Source organism: Rhea pennata, chromosome 1 (genome assembly GCF_028389875.1).
Source record: "Rhea pennata isolate bPtePen1 chromosome 1, bPtePen1.pri, whole genome shotgun sequence".
In the NCBI taxonomy this organism is placed as follows: domain Eukaryota; kingdom Metazoa; phylum Chordata; class Aves; order Rheiformes; family Rheidae; genus Rhea; species Rhea pennata.
Genome location: NC_084663.1, coordinates 59,594,770 through 59,616,597, shown reverse-complemented (window position 1 = coordinate 59,616,597; position 21,828 = coordinate 59,594,770). Strand labels below are relative to the sequence as shown.

Genomic DNA, 21,828 nt, shown 5'->3' with positions numbered 1-21,828 from the left:
AGGAACAACAATAAATTTGGCCTATGTTATATTGGTATTTAGTATTCAGGAATTGTAATTGCCTACTATGGTGTGTTTTAAAATAATGTGGTTTCATTTGAAATGCTTATTATATAGAGAACATTGGGAAGAACTGAAGCACAGCAAAAATAATGAGATTTTACAGTAGCCTGACAGTATTTCATTATATATTCTTGGAGAAAATATTTCATATTTTTTTTTTCAATTTTTCCTAAACCTTCTCATATTTGCAGACCAGACCTGGAAGAAAAGGGGAGTTCACCTATTCTTTAGAAAGTTTGGGAAATTCTTCTAGATTCCTAGTTCTTCCCCTTTTTTTTCCCTTCCCCTTCAGAAGGGAAGTGAACAGGGAAAAAAGGGATTACAATGAGAGCTTTGGGTTTTGAGAGATCACACAACAGTGTATTTTGACTTCTGATTTTTTTTCCTAACTTCTATATGTGTGCGTTTGCTATCCACAAACGTTTATGTTTTATTTAACTGTAGCATTGTAACACACCTATGCATCACCCATCTAAAAATACTGGTGCCCACTTGTAGACTAGATGCAGAAAAGACAGGGCTTTCAGCTGGAGGTGGCTAGTGTTTTACTGGGTTGAGAAGGAACCTCTCTCTTCCTTGGGTGTCCATGTGTGCATGATGACACAGGAATAGCAGAGGCTCTGGTCATCAACCCTGGCACCAAAATATTTAGCACTGACGACAAGGAGGTGTTAGTGTAGAGCCAGGCTGGGAGACCCGTCCCATGCTGCAGTGTAAATGCAAAGAGCTCTGGAAGGACTGTTGCATTTGAGCTGCACCATGACATTCACTGTGGGTGCCCAACTGTATGCAAGTTAGAGCAGAAGACTGTTTTGGGCTTGCTTTGAGTCAAAAGATGGCCAGCTGACTGTCAGCTTGGGTAGGAAGCTGGCCACCCAGCCTTGCATGAACCACAGTGCCTGGAACCCATGGTGGTGTTACTCTGAGCATTAACCACAAGGCATAGGCATTTTTGCTTCAGGATAAAAATATCCTGAACATAAGAAAAAATATCTAGGATAATCTGAAAATGTGGATGTGACTTAATAGGTGCACTGCTGAACTCAGGGCTTTTTTAGCTTCTGAACACTGTTTAACTCCCAGGAGCTTTCAAATTTTATGTTCAGGCCACTATATTCTCCATCTCACCACTCAGTTTTAAGCAAGGTTTTCCTTTTGCCATTAGAGAAATACTCTCCTTCCCCATCATCCTCTGTCCTTATTTTTGCCTCTGCAGTCCTGAATGTAAGTGTTTCCAAAATAACAGATTCCCAGCAGATTTTGGCACACTCTTAGGGATGAAAGAAAGGGTTACTACTTGAATGTAAGTAGGAATGTGATTGTACATACCAATGCTATTTTTCATTTCTCCTCGCAGTTCTAGCCAAGCAAATGATGGAAGTCAGCATCTCCTCCCATGCCTTTTTATCTAGTCTCAATCCTCTGCAACTAGCAGGATGGAGCACTGCGGGAGCCATCCAGCAAATTGATTCATGTCCTGCAAATAAGAGGTTAAACCCAGACTTGGAAGACAATATCAGGGTAAAGGTGTTTGCTAGCAGGGTGGCATTTGAAGGAGAGTTGTTATAAGTGCTGTGTTTATTTACAGCCAGAACAAAAGCACTATTAGGTGTTTTTCTCAGACTAAGCAGTGCCATAAAGAAATACCAAGCTTATTCTGTATGAGCTATTACGTTAATCTAGTGCAATGCAGAGCTAAGCAAAGATCCTAGCCAAGTGCTGAAATCCGTATAGCAGTACCTCCATTCAGGCTAAGGTTCATCCATAAAGCTGACAGCTTGAGCGGGTACTTTGTGGATGTGACGATGCTTTTTCTAGTCCGGAGCCTCCGCTGGGTTATTTCATGAGATCTCTACATCCTCATTCTGTCCACCACTTTCTGGGCTCCTTATTTGCAGTTCCTCCTCACTGCCATCCACACTTCATCTGCTCTGCTTTTAAAACCTAAATAAAGAAGATGTTGAGGTACCCCTTCACCCTCCCTAGCAGAGAAAACAAAACAGATTAATGCCATGATTAAGTGTTAGCTGCCCTCTTGTCTCACTTGGTTTCTCTAGCTGCTATTCCTTTCTCCTTGCGTTCCCCTCCTGGCGATGGACCCTGTGCCCTTACCTGTTTCCCATTCTCGGAGTGGGTCTGAGTACAAGAAGAGTTTATGCCAGTCCCTTAATAGGCCCCACTAAAACCCTGCATTTCTTCCCTTCCCCTGCCATGGGCAGTGTCATAAACCTTGATCAAAACAATACATTTGCTTGTCAACCGAAACAAAGCAGGAGAGGTGATTATCTGAGAGCAGCAGTCTGCACACCTGCGAGGAGTCAGCTAGTCTTTCACTTTGCTGCTGGCCAGCTTTCACTTCCCTGCTGACCAGGTGGATGTATTTCTTCCTTGAGTTACAAGAGCTGAGCTCATGCTTACGTGGGTCCCAGCTTGCTTTCAGTGCACTGAAAGTCATCTTCAGCTGGTATGCTGAGCCAGGTTATGTGGAGCTCTTAATTCAGATTTGAGGACATGCATCCGTGTCAGGCCAAAGAAAATCCCAAGGGACAGTGGCCCAGAAAGGCAGCGGTCCGCAGAGTGGAAGCTCAGCCTTAGGTCAGCAGATGAATAGCTCATTGGAGCTGAGGGCTATTTTATTTGGAACTGATACAGTATAAGGAGAATCAAGCAAGAACATCATACTTGGCTCATCGGATAGGAGAATTTGAAGGTAGTAGTATTTATTATAATAGGTATGTGAAGTTCAGAAGGTTTAATTATTGTTGTGGCTTTTTCATGAGCTGTATCCAATCCTTAACTCCTATCTTCAAAGGCTCTGCAAATGTTAAATCGCAAAGAAACGCGTGCTCCGTAATATAAATAGAATATGCTTCTAATGATAGATAAGCTGAGATAAAAGGTTAAATGATCTGTTTGAGGCCATGGGGGAGTCACTGTTAGGAAATCAGCTGCTCCTATCTCTGTCCTGTTTTTTGGGGCTGATTTCAATGTTTTGGACCACAATTTCTTCATTTGCTCTTGTGTAGGAGAGATTAATGACTATTAAGAAAAGAGTGCCGAGCGTAGCAAGGAGCAGATTTACTTAGGGGCATGACATGGGTACCACAGGGAGGTGGGTGTGATGGAAGTGGTAGAGAAGTTGTCCGTGAGGGAAGTTACTGCAAGATAATTCAGACAGTGACTCTGTACACATGGGATGTTCCAGCTGACTGTGCAATATGGCAGCCTAAGTGCACACTTAGCCCAAGATCTGTGACTCCTGAATATGGAGTAAGGTACCTTATGCTAAGAGAGCACATGCAGTGGAGTCCATTATAGGCCACAGCTAGTGTGCACCCCAGTGTCTACGTTTCCTGGTATAGCTGTGTCTTGAGTTAGTGGGAGAAAGACCTCTGAGCAATCATTTGAGGAAGGGTTTTGCTCAAGCAGTTTTTCTTCAGCCGAGGTTTGAAAAATACAGATTAATGCCATACCAGAGGCAGAGTAAACACAGGAGGGGAGCAGTGCAACCAAACTCAAAAGCATACGGCTGGTTGAGGTGGCTGACTGAGCAGATGACTCGAGGCAGTCTGCTGTGATACAGGAGATGCAGTTGAAGTACTCATATTCACCTGCACTCATATGCTTAGAGGCATACGCCTGGGTGAGCTCTGCGCTCCTCTAGCAATACATCACCGGTACAGAAACCAAATGCAGCAGGGAGGGAGAAAGGGGAGAGAGGCTTAGGTACGATATGGAAAAGATGCAGACCAAGGCAACCGTCTGGCAATCTGATGGAACAGACTCAGGTTTGTAATCAGGGTTATAAATCTCATTTTCAGTGCAGTCTCTCCAGAACTGGTCGTGAACAAAAGCTATAGATCCAAACACTTTTACCCCGAGGTGTGAAATGAATCCAGACCAATACTGTGAATTTTGCTCACATACTTGGAAGGGGGCAAACTTTGAAAACTGCTGGCCATGCCATGGAAGAGCGCACTGGGGAGTCCAGCTTAGGGGCTGGCACTTCTCCTTGTGATAATCCAAACAGAAGGCAGGAGGCAGTGAAGGGCTCCAAGGACAGACACAGAGCTCCAGTTTGTGGCCCTCGTCCACTTTTGAAGAGAAAACGTTCATCCAAGTAGTGCAGTGAAGCCAGAATACTACTGCTGTCAGCAAGCTGTGCAGTCAGGCCAGGCAGGGTGGTGGGTCCCAGGAGCCAACTGTGTGCATGTTTGAGAGGTTGTGGAGTCCCCTTCTCTGGAGATATTCAAGACCCGCCTGGAGGCAACCCTGTCTGCCATGCTGTATGTGACCCTGCTGAGCGGGGAGGTTGGACTAGATGATCTCCAGAGGTCCCTTCCAACCTTACTGATTCTATGATTCTTTGAAAGCACCATGGAGGAGGAAGGGCAGTGGGACTGAGCTAGTTGGCATTACCTGCAGGGTGCATCTGCTCGGCATGCAAGAATGTGGCCCACTGCTCTGCACCATGTCTTAAACCGGGCAGCATGACATGGTGTGGGACCCAAGCTGTTCTTCTCTCTCCTCGACTTTGAAAGAAGGAAGCAGATCTGTGTGACTTGTTATCAATGTGTAAAAATAATGTTTATAAGTTCTAAAACATTCTTGGAACCAGAAACGCTCAAGATAGGCATTATAGGGAAGTGCTGTGTAAGGATCGATGCAGTAGCATTTATTGGTCCTGGTTGTACAAGCACATACATGGCTGAACACTTGATGCTTTGCATATGCTTTTATGCTTTGCAAGATGATCCCTTTGGAACCAGTGAGCCTGCTCTTGGGCAGGAATGTTTGCAGGATCAGGTCCATCATGACAGATACCATAAAATCCTTCAGGGAGCTTCTCAGAAGTAGATAAGGGAGCACCTATATTTTTCACTTTCTTCCTCTTTGTTTTTCTTCCTTTGTCCTCCTGCTCTCTCTTACAAAATTTGATATGGATATGTTATCTTGAAAGCACTGGACATTAATATGATAAGAATGGTGATAATACCTTTTGCCTAAGCCAAGCATAGTGAAAAAGTGCTCAGCTAGTCACTGTTTAGAGGGCTTACGCAGTCCAGCGGTGCTACACAGTGTTGAGTACACCACCCCCATACTGACTAAAACAGCTTAACTTTCCCTGTCACATCACATCTTTGGCTCGAAGTCAGTGAAGCTGTTCCTTACATATTTGGTATTGCCTTAAACCAGGCCTGTGTCACAATGTGCTCATTACATAAAATTTTGAATCTTTAAATCAAATGCATGTGGATCTTGAGTACTGGGGCAAGTAGGAGCGCTGGGGACAGAGTGGCAGGAATTTGCACTTTGTGCATGACGCCATGGCCTTCAAAGAGCGGCATCTCTGGAACTAGTGAATTTATTGGCCTTTCAGATGTGCTCAGTACTTCTAAGGCTATAAAAGACTCACTTTATTCTCACAAGAAGCTGAGATTCTCACATCTGTACCTATCAGGAGCTGCAAGTAAAACACCAAAACCCACAAGCTGTGTGAGCTCACAAGAGCCAGCAATGCTCCGAGAGTTGCCTCACCTTGCAGAGCCTTTTGCTGTAGCTGAATGGCAGCTCTGAAGAGTGGAGACAGCAGACTTGGTGATGAATGAGGGGTTTCCCTGTCTATATTTGGCGACAGATTCTAGGTTGCCCTCAGCATTCAGATATACCGTGACTTTATGACTGACAGGGAGAGCGTGTATCAGTGTGGAGGCCAGGCTGGCTTCCCCAGCTGAGACTTCGGCTGGCTGACCAAGCGGAGGAGGCAAGGGGACTGATACATACTGGTCCATGGGAGACTGGACCAGTGAGTCGCAGTGTGGAGCTGGCTTCATGTGCAAGGGTACCTGGACTTTGGGGCTGCTGGTGGGGTAACCTGGTCAGAATTAAAACAGACCGTGAACAACAAATTACAAGGTAAGGGAGTAAAGTTTCTAAACTTCGAATGTTTTTGTTGGAAGAAAATGGAGAAACAAGAGCATATTAGCAAGCCAGAATGGAAGAAACAATACATAGTAGAGACTGAAGCAACAAGCACACATCTCACCTGGATATATACTGTACACTGGGCTATTGAATATGCAAAAGTACTACCAAAGAGTGTACGTGCACCATTAACTCCCTTCTCCCTTCTCAGTACTGATCTTGATGCATAAATATGCTAAAACACAATCTATGCTCTGAAAAATTTGCACCATAGCTTGATGTGGTCGGAAAGGAAAAGGAGACCAGGGCAGCACAATGACTTGTCCGAGGTTATGCAGTACAATAAAATAGAAATCGGAGCTGCTCATCCTGCCTCCAGTTCTCTGTCATATAACAAGTTCATAATGCAGTATTTTATGCTTATTTACTGTCTGCTGTGAAGCTTGATGCTTTATAGGTATTGATTATTTAATCCTTGAGTTGCCTCTTGTAGATAATGTTACTTGATGTAGCAGTTATTTCAAATGAAACCATAGAAGTCATAGAAAAAGCAAAACCAAATTCTAATCCAGTCAGTTCTTGGTATAATGTAACTAAGTAACGTTTATACATCTTAAAAAAACACATTAATTTGACCATAATATCATGAATTAATTTGAGTTTCTTAGGATGCAGTTCTGGAAATACCAGAAGAGAAGGATGAATCCTGGTCTCGTACTGAAGTTGATTGGGGTTTTGATTTCAGTTTCTCCAAACTTAAATCTGCATCAGCCATGATGCTGCATTGGCTGCCCTGCACGCGTCATTCTTTCTAGTTCTCTTTCTCCTTACTCGACATGCATTTTTCTCTAGTGCTGAATTTGTCATAAAACTCTTCTCTCCTGAGCACAGGCTGTGGAATATGGATGAAGTAATGTTGCTAACTGAATCTTGGGCTAAATTGTATCCCAATTTTCATTCATCATTCAGCGCAGAACTAGGAGGCAGTCTCTGGAGTGTACTGTCCCAATCCACTTAAATAAGACCAGTCATGTGCTTAACTTTAAGCACATGCTTCAGTGCCTTGGTTCTAAAAAAGATAGAATTTGCTACAACTCTTTTCTCTGCTTTCCCTGTCACTGTTAAACCTGAATGTTGCAATTTGCAATTTTACACATTTTCCTCTAGAAGAAAAAGAGAGCATTACGGTTGCTTTTGGTGATATTGCTAGCAGTTAAACTGGCCCATGCTGGACTTGGAAATGTGCATCTGCTGTGACAGAATGGGATGAGAGAAGTGAGATCCAAACTTTCCTGCTGTTGCTGTTTGCCTGCAGCTAATTTTATGCAGGACTGGGTAATCATCTCAAAGGCACATCTGTTTCTGCTGTGGACCTGATCCTGCAGGCTTTCCACATGCACAGTGTCTCTCGGAAATTATGAGCGTGCAGGACTGCAAGATTGGTCCTATCCTGACAATTTCCTGGCAGAAAGAAAAGATAGAAACTATTTTTAAATGAAAGCTTTGAATCAGAAGAATATTGCAGAGTGCAGCAAAAATTGTGTCAAAACCCTAAAATCATGGACTCGGCAGTTTTCTCCTGCCAGCGGTTTTTCTTCTGTTCATGGTTTTAAGACTGTTTTTGGAGGATTGGGCTGAGCGTTTTTCGGTGAGACGTTTCTGCTCTCCTTAGTGCAAATTATCTCAGCTGCAGCAGCAGCCTTCTCTGTAAGTCAAGCTGGGCAGAGGTGGTGTTCAGGATGTACTAACAGGGGTGAGACTTTGCTTAACAAAAAAAGCCCGAAGAACCCCCAAAACTGCGTTTTGTACGTTCAAAATGGATCCTTTTAAGTTTGCCCGTAAGTTCATTATTCAGCTTTTTTTAATTTTCAAATTTGGTTTTTTGTTCCTACCTCAGTGTAAATGTCCAATTTTTCCTTCCAAGTTTCAATGTTCAGTGGTCATTTGGGAAAACCATATAATAGCAAATGTGTGACTTTTTCTTAGCACTGGAAAATTGTGTCCTCTATTCCCCATTATTTGCTTTTGTATAGCACAGCAATGACCCGAAGGGTTTTTGCTCAGATTTTCTTTTAAAACAAACCATCTGATTTGATCAGAGATCATTATTTTCCCCCAAAGAAGAATTTCCCGCATGGTCTGAGCGTGTGAAAACAGACTGCTTATAACCGAGATTGTTTTGCTACCTTTTATATAGTGGTCGCTAGTCAACCAAGGTTAAAATTTACTGCCTTGGAGGGAGACGTCGTGGTTCGTTAGTGGCGATCCGTACCGCCTTAGAGAGCCACGCTGGCTTGCGTGCGTACCCGTCTGCTGACCGGAGCTCGTTTGCTGGGCTTGCTGATCGCGGTCTGCGTACCGCAGTTTCTTTCCCGCGTCTGGAACGTGGGGAAGCCTTCAGCACCGTGTGGAGACAACGGACGTCTTTCCAGTGGGCCGTTCTCTGGGAACCTAAACTGCTCGGGCGAGTCCCTTTCCAGCATTATCTGTTTTGCAAACATTTAAGAAGTTTTGGAGGCCTGGGCTTAAAAATTGTCATTGTGGTTCGGGGTTTCTGGTAGTGTCCGGAGTCCTGGGGCCGAGGCTGCTCTGGGATCCGCAGGAGAGGTTGTGCCTGTGGAGTAAGACGGCGACGGGGGGGAACACGGCCGGGCGCTTTGGAGGACGAGGAGGGCGAAAGCCGCGCCGGGCGCCTTGGTGCAGCACCGGGATGAGCCATCTCACCCGCGGCTTGACGCAGGGCTGAGTGCTCCGAAGCACTTTTGATGAGGGGCCGTACGGCAGCGCGGCAGCGGCTGCGTCGGCGGGAAGGCTGGAGGCCGGGGGCTGCTGTTGAGATGCGAATGTAAAATAGGGCTCTCTCTCGCGCCAGAGAGCGGCCGGCGTGCTCCGTAAAAGCACGAATCTCACGCTTTTTGTTTCTTCTCCCCAAATTTCGCTTTGCCCGCGTGCACGTTACTTGACCGCTTGCTTTCTCGCAGCAAGAAGCTGGCTTCCCCGCCGCTGTATGCGTGTGGCTGCGGGTATGCAGCCCTTGTAAAGGGAGCCTGAGAGATTTGTGCCTCTCTGGCCCAATTTTGGGACTCGGAAGGGTTTGGCAGCCTCCCACAGTGGTCGCTGCGGCCTGGGCCCCCGCGTACCTGCTTTCCGGCGGTGCTGGGACAGGCCGGTCTGATGCTGCGTGTGGTGGTGTTCACAGAAACACCTCTCCTGCGGGCCGTCGGGGGCTTGTCTGCAACCCACGCGGGTCGCCGCAGCGTGCAAACAACAGACGAATTCGGGGTTGGGAATGAATAACGCACGGGATCCTGTTGTACCGCTTGCTGTTTCCGTACGTTAAGTTAAACGAGAAGGAAAAAGCAACCGGAGACGTCTTTCGGTTTGAAAACGCGGGGGCAAGTCGGCAGCACGAGGGAAGGAAGGACCGATCCCGCCTCGCCGCGCTCACCCAGTTTTTGCTTTGCAGGTGACCTGGTGTCCCGCGCGATGCACCACCTCCAGCCGCTCAACGCCAAGCAGCACGGGAACGGCACGCCGATGCATCAGAGGCAGGGATCGCTCTACTGGGAGCCGGAGGCCCTCTACACGCTCTGTTATTTTATGCATTGCCCGCAGATGGAGTGGGAAAACCCAAACGTGGAGCCGTCAAAAGTCACGCTGCAGACCGAAAGGTAAGAGCTGCTTTATGGTATTTAATATCTTTGAGAAGACGTTTTGTTAATAAATCAGCACTGCTGGCTAATTATAGCTTGTGCATAAGAGACTGCAGAACAGTCTGTTTTGGTTTAGGATCACCTTTTTGAAAACCGTTCCCTCTTGCTGAAGTGCTCCAGAGCTGACCCAGTATATATCAAAAGTGACACCCAGTGGCTACAGACGGCAAATTGGTTCCAGATGTGCGTTTGGTGGAGATTTCCTTTTTCTTTCTTTGTTGCTCAGTTCTTCTATGTTTTGGAAAAGAAAATGAGGAGTTCTATTTCTAGCCCAACAGGTTTGGGTTTAAATGTGTTTTTCTACACGTTAATAGGGTTCTGCAGCTGTAATTTGGGAAGAGGAAAATGAATAGCGTAGTGTGCATAGAAAGAACGGACTGTTAAACACCTCGGGCTCCCTCTGCACCCAGCACCCAGGCGTGACGCATGCCTAGGAGTGACCCGGGGGCTGTGGGCCCACTGGCCGGCAGGTGAGGTGCGCCGTGCTGTTGCTCTAATCCGCCCTTGCACGGTAACTAGAGGAGAGCAAGGCAGGGAAAGCAAATGCGAGGCTCGAGTCAGACTTGGGGTCTTCTTCGAGACGAGAAACAGGAGGAAACGCTCTGCGGGGAGCAACGCCGGGGCCACCAAGTGATACACAAGGTACTTCGAAGCAGCGCTCAGAAAACCAAAAATAACGCCCTCATCTGCTGTCTCTAGGCACAAAACGGTCTGTGTGAGGTGAGGCACAGAGTCAGGAGCTGCCACCTCCTCACCAGGAGTAGAGGAGGCAAGGGCCGAAGGCTGCCTGCCTCTGCCTCGCTGCCTGGGTGCGGGGCTGCCGCCTGCTCCTTGCTCAGCCGGGAACAGCTGTTGTAGATCGAGGCACCGCAAAAATGAACCAGGACAGCTTCCCGGCCAAGAAAATAAAGTCATGTCTTGTCAAAAGCCCAGCAAACTCTCTAGTAACGTGAGCCAGCTCTGCCTCTTCTTGTGGCCGGAGACAAGTCATGCTATTTCCCTGCCTCACTCCTCACCAGCCCTGAAATGGGGATAACTGGTAAGGAGGTGAGGTGAGCCACTGATATTTGGGAAGTGCTGGATATTCATTTTTCAGGCAGTGCAAATGAAAGCTCATTTTTCAAGCTGGACCCCACATTTGCATCCCAATGGATATGCGTATGCATCGCATGGTAAATGTGAGCCAAACTGATTTGCTCATGTGCCCTGACAGCCGCTCTTCGCAACAGCTTGGTTAGTGTTTCAGGAGGAGCTCTGCACCACAAAGGCCACGCTTGAGAGTCTCATCACATCTGTAATTGTAAATGGCCTATAATGGGATATCTTCATTGAAATATTGTTATATTGATTGATAGAAGAGCGTACAAGATGAAACTTTGGCATTAATGACGTTACTGGGAATTTTGCCATTTGCTTTTGGATGGCATTCTGGTTCTTTGTAGTTTGGGTCACTCCAGTGAGCATGTTCTTCAGTTTTTGCTCTGTTGTTTCCAAAGTGTGAAAAAAAACCAGAAGAGAAATTAAAAGAATCCAGAATTTTTTCAATGCCACTTCTTCCTCCATGTTTTTTCAGCTGACCTTGTTATTGTGGAAAGCCTAACACATGAGCGGAGGTGTTCATGGCTGGTTTACACAAAAAGGTAGTAGCTTTACAGAAATTAGAAAATAGTCTGCCTGATCTGTAGTCCTCATCTGTGGGAATAATATCAATGGAACCAGAGGGAATGTAAGAAGTCATAATCAAGCTCTGTTTTTTAAAATTTCCTAAGACTTCTCTGCAGAAAATGGAAAGGGCAGAAATATTAGAAAATTCACTTCTAGTATTTGCTCTAATAGGTTTTCCTTTTTCTGAGGTAACCTTATATGTATTGTCTTTGCTAGAGCAGTTGAAATGCTGATTATATAAAGCCAGATGCAATTTTTCTTCCCCTTTTATTTTGAATATTCTGTTTGGCAAGATGTCTTTCTTTGGAAGGCCAGTTAACAGCTGTGGTATGTGGTTCGGGCCAAAGTAAGTACTCAGTGTTATTGCCAAGAGCTTGTGGTCAATTCTGGAAGGAGCAGATATTCCTTCTATTGCCTAATCAAACATGCTTTAGTACTTAGTGCTAGAGAACACAAGTGGAAGTGATACAGGGTTAAGCGTATGCCCAGATATTTCCACTGAATTTTGTTCTACAGCATGCTTTACCAGCTGAATATAACCATCCTGTGCTGTCTTGGAAGAGAGATTGGCTAAGCTGACTTCTATTTAATGCTTTGAGAAGCTTTCGTTCATATTTTCCATCAAAGAATATCAATGCTGCTCCTTACATGCAGCCACGGTTTATGGTCCGTGACTTATTTCTGGTGTCTTCAGTTTTCATTATGGGTTTTTATGCATTATGAGGGAGTGGGCTTGTTAAACATGGCATTTTTATATTCAGAATGTTTTCAAGCTTTCTGCCTTACCTAAGTTCCATGTTCCTTCTCTTCTCTGGGTGTTATAGTTACTTTTATGTTAGGAAAAGCACAGAAAGGGAAAAGTAGATCCAGATTATTTCCCCTTTTCCGGCCTCTTTGCGTCCCTGCTAGCACAGAGAGGCCAGAAACAGCATGGATCTAGCCGTAGTTAGTTTTGCATGAAGCAGGGGTTGTCCTTGGCTCACTTAAAGACAATTTGGCTACTGTTTTGGCCCCCTATTCTTCTGACCATGCATGACTGAGGTGGAGAGGGTTGCAGAGATGTTCCAAGTCACTCCTCAGGCTCTTGCAGTAGCCATTTGAAAGCTCTTCCCACCTGGGCATTTTAATGTAGTTCCCACCCATCTCTGCTTCACCTAGATGCTGGGTCCAAACCCCCTTGAATTTGGGAGCCACAGAGGCTCGGCTTGTACCTCTGCGGGTGCTGTGCACAAGAGAGGACCCAGAGCACTGTCCTCACAGCGTATGGGGTAGCGCTTCTGCCTGGCTTAGCACTTGCTAACACAAGGAGCAGCACCTCCCATAAAGTCTTATGAGATGCATAAAATCAGATATTTACCTTTGAATAAATCCAGCACTAAGCTTTTAGGGAGCATTTCTCAGAGGTAAGGAAATAAGAATGCAGTGTATTTATAACAGTATTTATCTTTACATGAAATAAAAAGGGAAAGAATAACTATGTTGCGGGGCTGATTTTGATTTTTTGGGAGCTGCTTTCATTGAGGGAGCAGGAAGTGGCCAGAGTTTCAATCTGGAAAAGATTCCCCGTTTCCTAAATGTCCCCCTCCCCCCCCCAAAATGAGAACATAGTCATGTAACCCCCCTTTCCTCCGTTCATACACGTCCTTCGACCTGATAAGTTTTGAAGAAGCCCTCTGCTTTTTTGGCCGTGTGGTTGGCAACTGTAAATACAGCTGGCAGCTATTGGGTTGTTGGTAGTAAGACAAGCCCATCACACCAAGGATATATTGCCTAATGGCCCAAGTACTGTGTAGACTGCTCTTTTGGCTGGCACTGGCCAGGCCAGCGGAGGTGCAGGGAGGGGAGCTGGACTGGTTTGTGTGGGGCTATCCTTTACTAATACCCCCGGCCAGGACACGATGGAGACTGAGGTGTTGGGCCGCGTGCCGTCTGTGAAACCAGTGCTTCTCCAGTGCCTCCCCTGGCGGGTGGCTGCAGATTATTTAGGTCCATTTGTTCTTTTGCTTTCCTGGGATTTTTTTTTTTTTTTTTTTTTTAAGAGGAAGGAATTGTAGATGAGACCACTGTTGCCAAGATTGCTTTCTCTCTTACTGCTTCTGGTTTTAGAAAAGGATCTGTCCTGTGGTTGTGTTTTGCTTCTCAGCCTCTAACACTTCCAAAATTATTGCAAGTAATTTCTTAAGCACCGGAAAGCACAGAATCTGTAGTTGCAGATTTGTGTGATGTTTTCTTCCTTAAGTGGTTCCTTACCCGTTTTTATCCACAGCTGTATTGACAAAGTCCTCATTACTTCCTAACCCTCCACGTTCCCCATTAGCAGCCCATTGAGAAACGGCTGCTCAGCAGCTTAGCCCCTTCAGAAGCTGCCATTAATTTTGTTCACGAGGCAACAAAGTTCCTTCTCCAGGATTTCTTCTGCTGCTGTTCCTGGGGCAAGCGTTAGCTCTCTGTACAGTGAGGCAGCCTTTGGCTTTTCCCGTCGAATCTTAATTGATCTGATAGATACTTGTCTGTTTTCAGCCTCCTTTTCTCTTCACTACTGTTCTTTTCCCCCCAAATGTAGAGTGATCCCTTACAAACTCCCAGGGACCATTTCTTGCTGATTTTGGTTCTGCCTACCTTACACGCACAAGCACATGCAGATGTATGCTTCCCCTGTGCATATGCATACATGTGAATTGTAGCCTGTAGTTAACCTGAACCCTTCCTATTAATCAGAATTATCATCTGAATTTTGTGTTGCACTTTGAATAATTGTTAGTATACCTGGCTAATTAATGGAATGAAACACCCTTAATGGGAAGAGCATTCCACTGATATAAAATAAGCTAAACTCATTCAAAGCACCTTCATAACTGATACAACAGTGTCTGTAGTACAGATTAAACCCATATAACCATTCTGTAACTGGGGAAATATATCCCTTCTTTAAACTGTTACATGGTACAAACTTCACGGGTAGACCAGTCTGGAGGAGAAGTCAGCAAGAAGTAGAGCAAATAATCAGGAATGCTGAATAACAACAGGTAAACTTCTAGTGCTGCAGCTCATTTGGAAAAGTGGGAATGTGGAAGTCCTGGTCTGAAACCCATTCATCCTGCAACGTGTATTCAAAGAAGGCATTGCACATGCTTGATTGCCACTCTGGCACACCCTCGTGTGAAGGGCCTGTTTTAACCACTGTTCGGTTGAAAACCTCAACTGGTGAAACTCCGGCTTCACTGAAGTCAAAGTTAGTATCACAGTTGATTTCTCTGAGAGCCACTGAAAAGAAATCCCAAATTTAGCCTTAGGTAAACCCTCTAGATTTGCATCCTAAGTATCAAACTTCCTACTTTTAAAAAATCTCTTCAAAATAGTATTGGCAGCTGTCTGCTGCATGCTAGACTGCACGTGATACAAGAAATAGTTTAGGCAGCATTTGTAGCTCTGCTGTCAAATAGTATATCCTTGCCGGACGTGGGCTGTATTCTAAATCTAATTTATCAGGCTAGACTTCAGCTGTCCATGTCATTGCTATAGGATTTTTTAAATAGAGAAAATTCTGTGCAGCGTTAAGGGAGCAGCGTGTTGCCTGGGACGTTCTGAGCTGCACTCTCATCAGCACTTGTAATGCTGGCTTCTTTCCATGTATTTATATCACAGGGTGAGTTGTGTCAAATTAGATGTCAAACTGCCTGTGAAATATTTCCCCATTGTAGTTGCTGGACAAGTCATCGCTTTGACTCGACTGTGTTTGAAGTCTCAGTCATTAATATTTTTAATGCCAGAGAGACAACAGGGACTGCACATTCAAATGCTGAATATGAGTTCAAAAACTTGACTTGCCGATACCCTTGTGTAGAGTGCAGCATTGAAGTCTTGATAGATCAAAGCACAAGGCTAAATCCTCCCTCCATTTAGACAGGGCCTGTTCTTGCTCCGTTCGATGACACTTGTATGACAGTGAGAAGAATCGATCCTTTAAGTTGAATAAAATGCCGAATTGGCTTTTTCAGAGATTGGTTACTTGGGTTGCCCTTCGGATTTGGGAGCTGCAGAAGAATTGCCGAGCGTGGGATATCTGGGTGAATTCATGTGCCGTTGCCTCGTGTTGTGGACGAATCAGCACTGTTGGGTGCCTGTATGGGTTCAGGGCTGACAGACTGCTACGTTTATCAAAAACTCAAAACTTGTACTCTCAAAAGACAAATAGCTTTATGAATATAAAATATACATTTTGCAGCCCAAAACCCCATATGAAAAGCATGCTAAACAGTGGAAACACATGCTTTTGTATGCTCCAGTAACACTAAAAATGAACTGTATGTATAATTTTATTCTGTTTTGTATATGAAAATTGTCAGAATCAAGAATACTTTTAATCTATTGAGATTTTCTTTTCTTTTTTTTTTTTTTTTTAAAAAAAGATGGAAATGAAAGGATCCCTTCATAACTTTAAAGTTGCTGACTCATATCTGCAGCCTCTCTACCTTTTGTCTAGGCAGGCTTTTTCTTAGATAATTACAGTCTTCCACTTTTCAGGAGCGCTGCTAGCTCTTTCACTGTGTTGCAATTGTACTTGTAGAGAGCAGCAAATTGTGCGTAGCGCTCCGGCTGCCATCATCCCGTAGGCTTGCAGTTGCCACTCCTTTGCTGGAGTGAGTGAGCAAACGAAACACCTAGTGCAAAAGCATCCTCTGGAGTAGCTGAAGTAGATCCTGCAAGCAGAAGTCATGCGAATCAGTTGTGATAATTAAATCCGACAGTAGTCCTTTAAGTCAAAATAAAGTCAGGTCTCTGCAGCTGTGTCCACTTTACAACTAGTGTAACTGCGGGAGGAACAGCAAGAAGTGTCCAAGGCCTCAGTGGGAACTTGCATCTGAATATGATTAATACTCATGAATTTCTCAGTTCCCATCGTGATGCAAACCATCAGGCCAGTCCTCTCTGTAGCAACTGATATAATCCGATGTGTGTGTGTCTGTAGCAGGGCAAGGGCTGGGCGTTTGAAGAACAGCAATGTGAAGTGCCCTTATAAAGAGAGAGACTGAGGCACTTGAAACTACAATTTTGTCTTTGAGCGCTGTTATTATTTGAGGAAATCTGTTGTGTGCGTTTGATAAGTTCCCAGACCTTCAGCGCACTGCGAGCTCGGTTGTGGATGGTGGTGGCCTTTCCATGATGCAAGAGCTACAACACGCAGAGGGAAAACAGTTTTGCAGCTGGCACAGCACTGACAGCAGAGAATCACTGAATCAGAGTGATCGTCATTCAAAGGGACTTCTCTTCAGCAAGGCAGAGGCTGCCGTTGGGAAGGCAGTTTAAGCTGCATGTCAGTTGAAGGTGACAAGTACCAGTCCATCCCTTGGGACTTTGATCACCTGGCAAAGGTGATGGGGGAGTCCCCTGCTCAGGCGGATTTGCTCAGATGTCAGGAACTGGGACGACAGCTGTGTGCTTTTGTGGCAGTGGGGTCCAGTCACAAACGTGGATCACCTTATGCAAGAGACAGGGAGAGACCCAGGAGAGGAAAAACCATGTACAGGACAGAGGCTCTTGGACATCTTGAAAGGCTCTAACTTAAAGAACACGAGGCATATAATGTGCCGTTGTGATGCCCAGCGCAGTGCATGGCTGCTCCCAGATTGCAGCCTGGATTTGGGATGCCCTGCCTGCCCCCTTCCAACCTCTCCGCTTTTGAATTCGGCATGAGTCCTGCAACCAGTGGGAGCTGCGGTCACATCCCAGCGTGTCCCCTGGCTTCTGGGCTGCAGCACAAGGTGGTGGCAGGGCAGCTTGCAGCCTGCAGCCCACTCCAACAGACACCTCGTCCTTGTCCCCGTGCAGTTTTCCCTCTGGCCCTGGTGTCAGGGGTCCCAAAGCAAGAGATGTTCCCCAGGGCTGTTGCGCCATGCTGGAGCGCTATGGGCTCTGCAGGGGACAGTGTGCAGTGCAGGGCAAGGGGTGCCTTGCGTATACCCAGCGTCAAGGTGGAGGGGTTTGCATCTGCTTTTCCCATCTGGAGAGGGAAAGGAAACTGCAAAGAGTTTGCTTGGCCTGCTGGGGAAGTTGAAGGAAAAAGAGAGTAGGAATGTGTGTCAGATTACATTTTAGAGTGAATCTTTCTTGTTCTCTTTTATCCACTGATTTCTCATATTTATATATAGATATACTGCCCCTGGTAATAATAGTAGTAATAATAGAGCCTGAGCTATTACATATGTAAGATGGGACTTTTAGTTATCTCCATATGCCAGGAAGCATGGAAGGGAAATGTTGTGCATCACAGGAGTGTCTTGTGAAGGTAGCTGCATCTCCCAGGCTGTTTGCATCTTGGGAGAAGCGCGGGTTTTCTGTAATCCTTCGTGTAGCTAAGGTGGTGGTGTTGGAACGGGGCCACACGTTATATTTAGGACTCCCAATAACATTTGTTCTCCCGATTAGGAAGTGCTCCATCCGACTGCACCACAGCCTGGGAGGCATCAGCCACAGGGAGTGTGTCGGGGAGGGAAGCGTGGGTGGGTGCCGAGGGGGAGCTGCCACATCTAAGGGCGGTGTGGAGAGAGACGTGTGAGATCCGGGGCAGGAAAGGAAGCCGAGCAGTTGTTCCTGGCTTGGGGCTGCCAAGCGGTTAGTCCCTGCAGTTCCCTTAGACTATGGCTCGAGGAAACATCTGAGCCTCTGATAAAATCTGTCCTTTTCTGGGACAGTACTTCAGCTCATGCTTAACTTAACAGCAATGATTTAAAGAGCACTAGGGTGTATATTTAAAGTTAAGTGCAGGTATAAACAGGGGCTGGAGGAGGTCTGCTCTGTGCTATCCAGAGCGCACGCGGAGCTGCGCCCTGATAAGATGCTGCTATAGCGGTGGAGTTACTCCTGACTTTCCACATCTGCTCAGAGTCCAGCCTCACATATTTTCATATCTTTCTTAGATTAATTTAATTAAGGTGTACGCTTCCAAAACATTTGCGGAGGTGACTTATCTGCTATGCGCCTGCTCAGGAATACGAACGTAATGAAACTCTTCTGGTTGTTATTTGCCTTTGAATAGCAGAGATTTATCAGTTGTGTATGCTAATGAAGTGATGCATTTGCCTGATCTGTTTTCTCACGGTGTCATTTGGAAAGTGAAATGTGTCTTGCTGATGCCATTTTATCTTGTGGCTGCAATCTCCCTGTAACTTTATGTTCCTCTTCCTTGGCCTGCAAATAGCATTAAAAAACCCTTCTCATGGTGCGTAGACTCGTGAGGGGTATTTTTAACCTATTGCACTCAACCATATTTGGTTCTCTTCTCAAAATACAAATTCCCTGACATGCGCAGATATGCTGCGTTGGGGTTTTTGCCTCTGAAAAAAGAATGTAATGTATTTTGAGTGAATTCCGTGCCATCACATATAGAGCAAAACTAGCCTTTAAAGAAAATCTGCCTGCTTCCGCAGAACGCTAGTTCTGTTCCCTTTCCGCATTTATTATACCGAATACCCATGTTGCTTTCTATTTCTATGTTAAAGTTTGCAAGACCAGGAAAGAAAAAAAGAAACTTTGTAGGGCAATGATTGCAATGCCTGTAAATATTTCATCTGCTCCTTACTGCAGTGGGCCAGATTTTCTACTGGGCGAGTCTGACTTGCACAGGAGAGGAGCAGGAGGAGTGAACCTCTGGATTCCTGTTCAGCCGTGGCCCTCTGCTTTTCTCTTCATCTGGTGGTTTTTAAAGGAGGGCTCTATACATGTGTATCTTTGATTCTCTGATCCAGACTGTGCTCCCTCATCCAAACTGTAGCCTAGAATTCGTTTTCCCATTAGCTGTTTTCATCGCACCAAGTTTTGTGGGTGATTATATGCATTTTTACACCTCAAGTGCGATCTGCAGTTCCCTTTCTGCTGTTTGTTCGGTAAGTGCTGAAAACAACTCCCACCGATCAGTTGCTGCCAGCTATTTAACACTACTAAAGAGGATCTGCTGCGCTCTACGGAAAACAAAGACTAGTTGTTTCTCCTTACCATAGCCTAGAAAGAAGGTCATGTTCCAGAAGCAAATACATTCCTCATTCTCTCTTTCACCTTCGTTTATGGCTCGAGGAGAAAGGCTTGTTTTTTGTCCTGTGAAGACGGCACGTGAGCAAGCAGCCAGGCAAGCTCCGCGGACCCGGTGCCGGCAGCCGGCGGGATACCGGGCAGCACGTTTCTCCCAGAGCTGCTGCCGTACCTACGAACGCCCTGGGGCGGCACGCAGCAGTTTCCCCCTGCTGCTCTCCCGTGATCTGTTCCCACTGCGATACACTGGCGAAACAGCACGGCGCAAGTTTTGGAGCCTTTTCGCTTTCTTTGCGCCCCAGGTAATACAGCCCGAGGTCTCGGCAGTCGTCGGTTAAAGCGGCCAGAGGCTTCATCCACCGAGGCACGCAATCTGCCTCCTCTGGCCGCTGCCACCACCGCCACTGTCACTACAAATTAGCTGGGGTAGGGGAGGCTTTTCACGGTAGCTGTGGGAGAGTGTATTCCTTTCTTATCAGCCTCCTTAAATTGAAGTGGCAGGCCTGGAGAAAGCAAAAGGCCTTGGAAAAAACGCAGCCCGGTCGGGAGGTGATGGCAATGCGTTTGAATAGAATAATAATTGAAGAGTCATGTCAGCAAGAGATGTCGTATTTCAAAAGGAGGTTATTCATTTCAGTGCCTGGGAAATCTAGGAACCAACATCCCAGGGAAAGTTAGTGGCCTCAGGGCTTCTGTGGCCTTCAATACTTTTGAAATACCTCATCCCTCCTTAAGATTATTAGTATCAGAGCCATGTAAAGGAAAGTCCTCAAAAGAGGAATAAGTTGTATAAGGAGCTGTAAATAGGGAAAAGGATATTCCAGAATCAACATCCTATTCATTTTTTTCAGGGTAAAAAATTTTTTTTGGGGGGGGGGGAAGTTACATATGTAAAATATAAAGTATTTGCCTACCGGGCACCTTATTCAGATTTTTCTCTGCTGTGAAAAGGGAGCATAGAAAGGTAAGTAAGCAAAAGAGATATCAATTGAAAAGGAGCAGGAGAAATGAAGGAGGAGAAAGCAGTAGGGGAAGCTGCTGCACTAATAGGAATACTTCCAATATTAGAAAGATATCCTGTGAGCTAATAAACAGAGGGAGCATAGAGCTGACGAGGAGGAACAAAGGAACAAAATAGGAAATGAGAAAAAAAGTTCAGAAAAACAAAGTAAGAGCAGGTTAAAAACAGATGTTACTTGAAGGTAGTATTCATTTATAAGCTAAACCTCTTTTTTTCTGTTAACTGCTCTGTTAACAGTTCTCTGATAACATCCCCCAGCCATGGTATCCACTTCACAGTATGGATGAAACAGTCTCTGTGTGTCTCCATACAGATTAGGACTTTGAGCATAGTTTTCAAATACCTCTTGGACAGCTAGTTTTTTTTTTTTATGATAGTAAATAGGGATTTCTCCTACTCTTCCTCATCCCTTCCCCACATAGACTTTTTGCTCCTACGTACAGCCATGGAGGACACCATCTGAGCTTACACCCGTTTTGGACCTGCCAGGAATAGGAGGGCATTTGCTGCAGCATGTATTGCTCTAGGGATTTTGTCTGTTTTGGTCTCCCTGGATCTAACAGATAGCAACTTTCCAAAATGTTCAACAGCAGATTTTTTTTTTCTTTAACCCTAAATTAGAACGTGGAGCTATGGCAGCTATTCAGGGTTTGGCATTTCTCTCTCGATCTCTAAATAAATTTCAGTGTGGATGGGAGCATGCTTCATGTAAGAGTTGGGCAGCTCCCACTAGGCTGCTGGGCTGTCCAGGTCTTCTGGAGCGAAGGACCATAACTCTGCTAGTGACCAAGTTTTGCTCAAATGAGAGTTGTGGACCAGAGTGCAACCATGTGTTTTGGAGGTGGTGGTGGGGCATTTTTTTGTTTTTGATCAAGTGGCAGAGCAGCTGGTACCCTGAGGTGTAGCAATTTTATACAAACAACAGTAAAGTTAAAAGCAAAACATAGTAGTCTAATTTCTGAAGCCACTCAAGATGCCTCCAAAATACGGTGGGATCAGCTGGAAAGGTGCCTACCATCACCGATGAGGATGAGTGTTACCTTGTATCAGCAGGAGGTGGTGGGACCTTCCTTCCACCTCCTCATCACCTGCAGCCCAAGGGCAGGGGGACAATCCCTTCCCTCCTGCAAGGGAGCATGCACAGCCACAGATATGCCAGCCAGAGCAGGACACAGTCCCACTCCAATACTGGAGTGCAAATATCTGTGCAAAGCCAGGGGGAGGAGGAGGTTGCCCTGGCCTCGCAGGTACCTCATAGATGAAATCTCCCCATTCAACAAACCTGCTGCAAAGATGGGGCAGGACATCGTGGTTTGGACCTGCCTGAGACGTGCCGTGCTGGTTTTGCTCCCCCATGCTTGTGTTTCCCTCCTTTCCTTTTCTCTGCCTATATTTTCTTGCTGTGCGTTCCTTCTC

At 45.6% G+C, this 21,828-nt stretch overlaps 1 protein-coding gene across 2 annotated transcripts in view; it reads left to right on the top strand.

Moving 5' to 3' along the window:
• The window catches only part of ABTB3 (ankyrin repeat and BTB domain containing 3), a 183,473-nt gene that overhangs the window by 110,285 nt on the left and 51,360 nt on the right, over window positions 1–21,828 (top strand). For both annotated transcript variants that reach the window (XM_062569467.1, XM_062569458.1), the window contains exon 3: window positions 9,455–9,659. In XM_062569467.1, the coding sequence (XP_062425451.1) occupies window positions 9,455–9,659 (205 nt within the window). The remainder of the gene's footprint in view (window positions 1–9,454; window positions 9,660–21,828) is intronic.